Source organism: Ipomoea nil, unplaced genomic scaffold (genome assembly GCF_001879475.1).
Source record: "Ipomoea nil cultivar Tokyo-kokei standard unplaced genomic scaffold, Asagao_1.1 scaffold1936, whole genome shotgun sequence".
Taxonomy (NCBI): Eukaryota; Viridiplantae; Streptophyta; class Magnoliopsida; order Solanales; family Convolvulaceae; genus Ipomoea; species Ipomoea nil.
The window spans coordinates 992138-994547 of NW_017618364.1; the positions used below are offsets into that span (position 1 = coordinate 992138).

The 2410-nt window shown below is 36.3% G+C and overlaps 1 protein-coding gene across 1 annotated transcript; it reads right to left on the reverse strand.

Moving 5' to 3' along the window:
• Positions 1-250: 250 nt before the first annotated feature.
• LOC109146770 lies at positions 251-824 on the reverse strand. The gene is made up of 2 exons (XM_019294418.1): positions 793-824; positions 251-686 (listed from the first exon to the last, which is right to left on the reverse strand). Exons 1-2 carry the CDS (start codon positions 807-809, stop codon positions 332-334), a joined length of 372 nt encoding a protein of 123 aa, XP_019149963.1. The 5' UTR covers positions 810-824; the 3' UTR covers positions 251-331.
• Between the last annotated feature and the right edge of the window lie 1586 nt (positions 825-2410).

Here is a 2410-nt window from a genome sequence, read left to right on the forward strand (position 1 = left end):
AAAGGCAGCATAATTTGAAATTTGTCACAAGAAAATCAGCATAGTTGAATTACTTAATTAAATCTTCAAGAATGTAAAAATTTCATGGAAACACCATTGTGTTGAAGTCACAAGAAACAATTGATTGAGCAGTGAGAACTCACATCATCTGAAGTAGTAACAACAAGTACAATTAACAAAAGCAAATAGAGGAGCATTCTTGGACAGATACCTATGCTGAACAACTAAGGAAACATTTCAACTTCCAAAACAACCATTGCTTACATTTCTAAGTTGCACCGAAATTAAACCCCCATGGAGATTCACCACACCATACTAGGTTCCTAAAAGGCTAAAACCATGGGTATAAATCCAAATAATCCTCACGATCATAGTAATTCGCACAGTAATTACCCGTGCAGACAATTTGTGCATTTGGAGATGCACGAGGGAAGCATTCCAAATTCCTTAGGATTTTGCTCACCTCAGAGTCATTCATATCCCAAGGCTTCAGAATAACAACTCTCTCTAGCGCAGGGGATTTCGAGAGCAGCATTTTCATAAAAAGCATTATAAGTGCGGATTCACGGAATGATTCAATCTTGATTGTGTTAAGCATCTTCAACTCTTGAATAACAAGGCAACCATCTAGATCCTCCAAAAGCCTTGAAGCAACTTCTTTGCCATCCCACCAATTCCCCCAAGCTCTATAACTCAAGAAGAAATGTAAGAAACACACAACTGTGAGGACATTTGGAAAAGAAAAAACAAAGAATCAAGCATGATATATTGCCAAATGCATGTATACTTAACCTCTGCTTATCCACCATAATTAATTCCTAGTTCACATAGGTTGGGGCATTTTTGAAGCACTTGCATAGCAACGGTGACCTGCGTCCCACAACCAAACCTTAATCCATACAGCTTCATCACTTGCAAATTTATTGCAGTTGGAATCATAGATACATCCATCTCCATACACTTGAAAAATAGAAATAAAGAAATAAAATTAGCCACCACAATAACTTTAACAAGCCAGAAGGTATAGAATTATATGTATCCATATATCCATTTGCATAAAGTAGAATGAGTTAGATTCTCAGTCGCAACAAAGAGCCAGACAACCAAAGAGTCTTAATGGCTTTCAAATGAGGTGCCAACCATCTCGAATCAACTCATCCAGAACGAATAACAGACAAGATTTCAAGCTTTGGAGGGCTGATCTCAAATTTATTGATCCCATGACAAAGTTCCAAAGCCAGCTTCTCAAGTTTAGGAATACTAATACTAGAGGCAATTCCATTAACACTGTGCTTAAATTCAACATGGAAGAAAGCTAATGAAGTGACTGGAAAATATACCAACAGCATTTACAGGCAAATCAATAAAGAGAGCGTGGACTATCAGTTGCTTAATCGTCCTGCAAGAGAGTAAACAAAATGGCAGCTTATATTCCACTAAAGATATGTTAAGTTCCTCCACACCATTTCTTAACAGAAAAAGACACCACTTATCGAAGTCAGACTGCTCCGGCTCAGGACTCTCTCCTTCCATTATCTTTAGAGTAAATTTCTTAACCGGCCCAGTACGGAAAAAGATGATATTATTGATTATGTTCACGAGGGTTAAGCATTGTTCAACACTACGCAAGAAGTCCAAATCGAACACAAGCTGCCCATGCTGCAACCAAGCATCATTCTAGTGCCTTGAGAGCAGAGCCATTCTGGCGGCGTCTCGGGTGGGCAAACACTCCAAAATTCTGTCCTTTACCTCTACCGGCAGCTCACTTGTTAAATCGCTTATAGGCTTTCGCCGAGCCATTAAATTGGAGACACCAGAGAGGCGATTCTTCGCTAAAATCGAAATAAAAACCTAAAATCGTTCCATTCTTCGAGGGAAATTTGGGAAGAAAAAAGAGATTGGGGGAGAACTGAGAAGGGACGAAAACGGGCCGGAAACCCTCACCATGGTTTATTACTTTATTTATCTAAATATCAGTTTCAATAATTTATTTCTATTTAACAAAATTTAAAACTTGTTCGGAGTATTAATTCATTATATGTTTGTGGTGTTTTTTTTTCTCAATTTTTTTAAAAGTTTGTAATTTTTTTCTCCTTTTAAGTTAGGTTTAAAAATTAGTATTTGCACCCGTGCAATGCACGGCTATTTTGTTATAGTATAATTTAAAAATATGAAATGCTCAATACATACGAAATAACAAATAATACTTTTTTACATTAAACAGAAATACAATTATAAATTACTAAAAGAGTTAATACTCATTTTGGTTCATCCACTATTAGGTAATGTGTAATTTAGTCCAATACTATTTCAAGTATCCAATATAATTTAGTCTTCAAACTTGTAAAAGCATATCCAATTTGGTCCTCCGTTGAGAGAGGACAAAAACGTCCTTTTATCTAATAGTCAA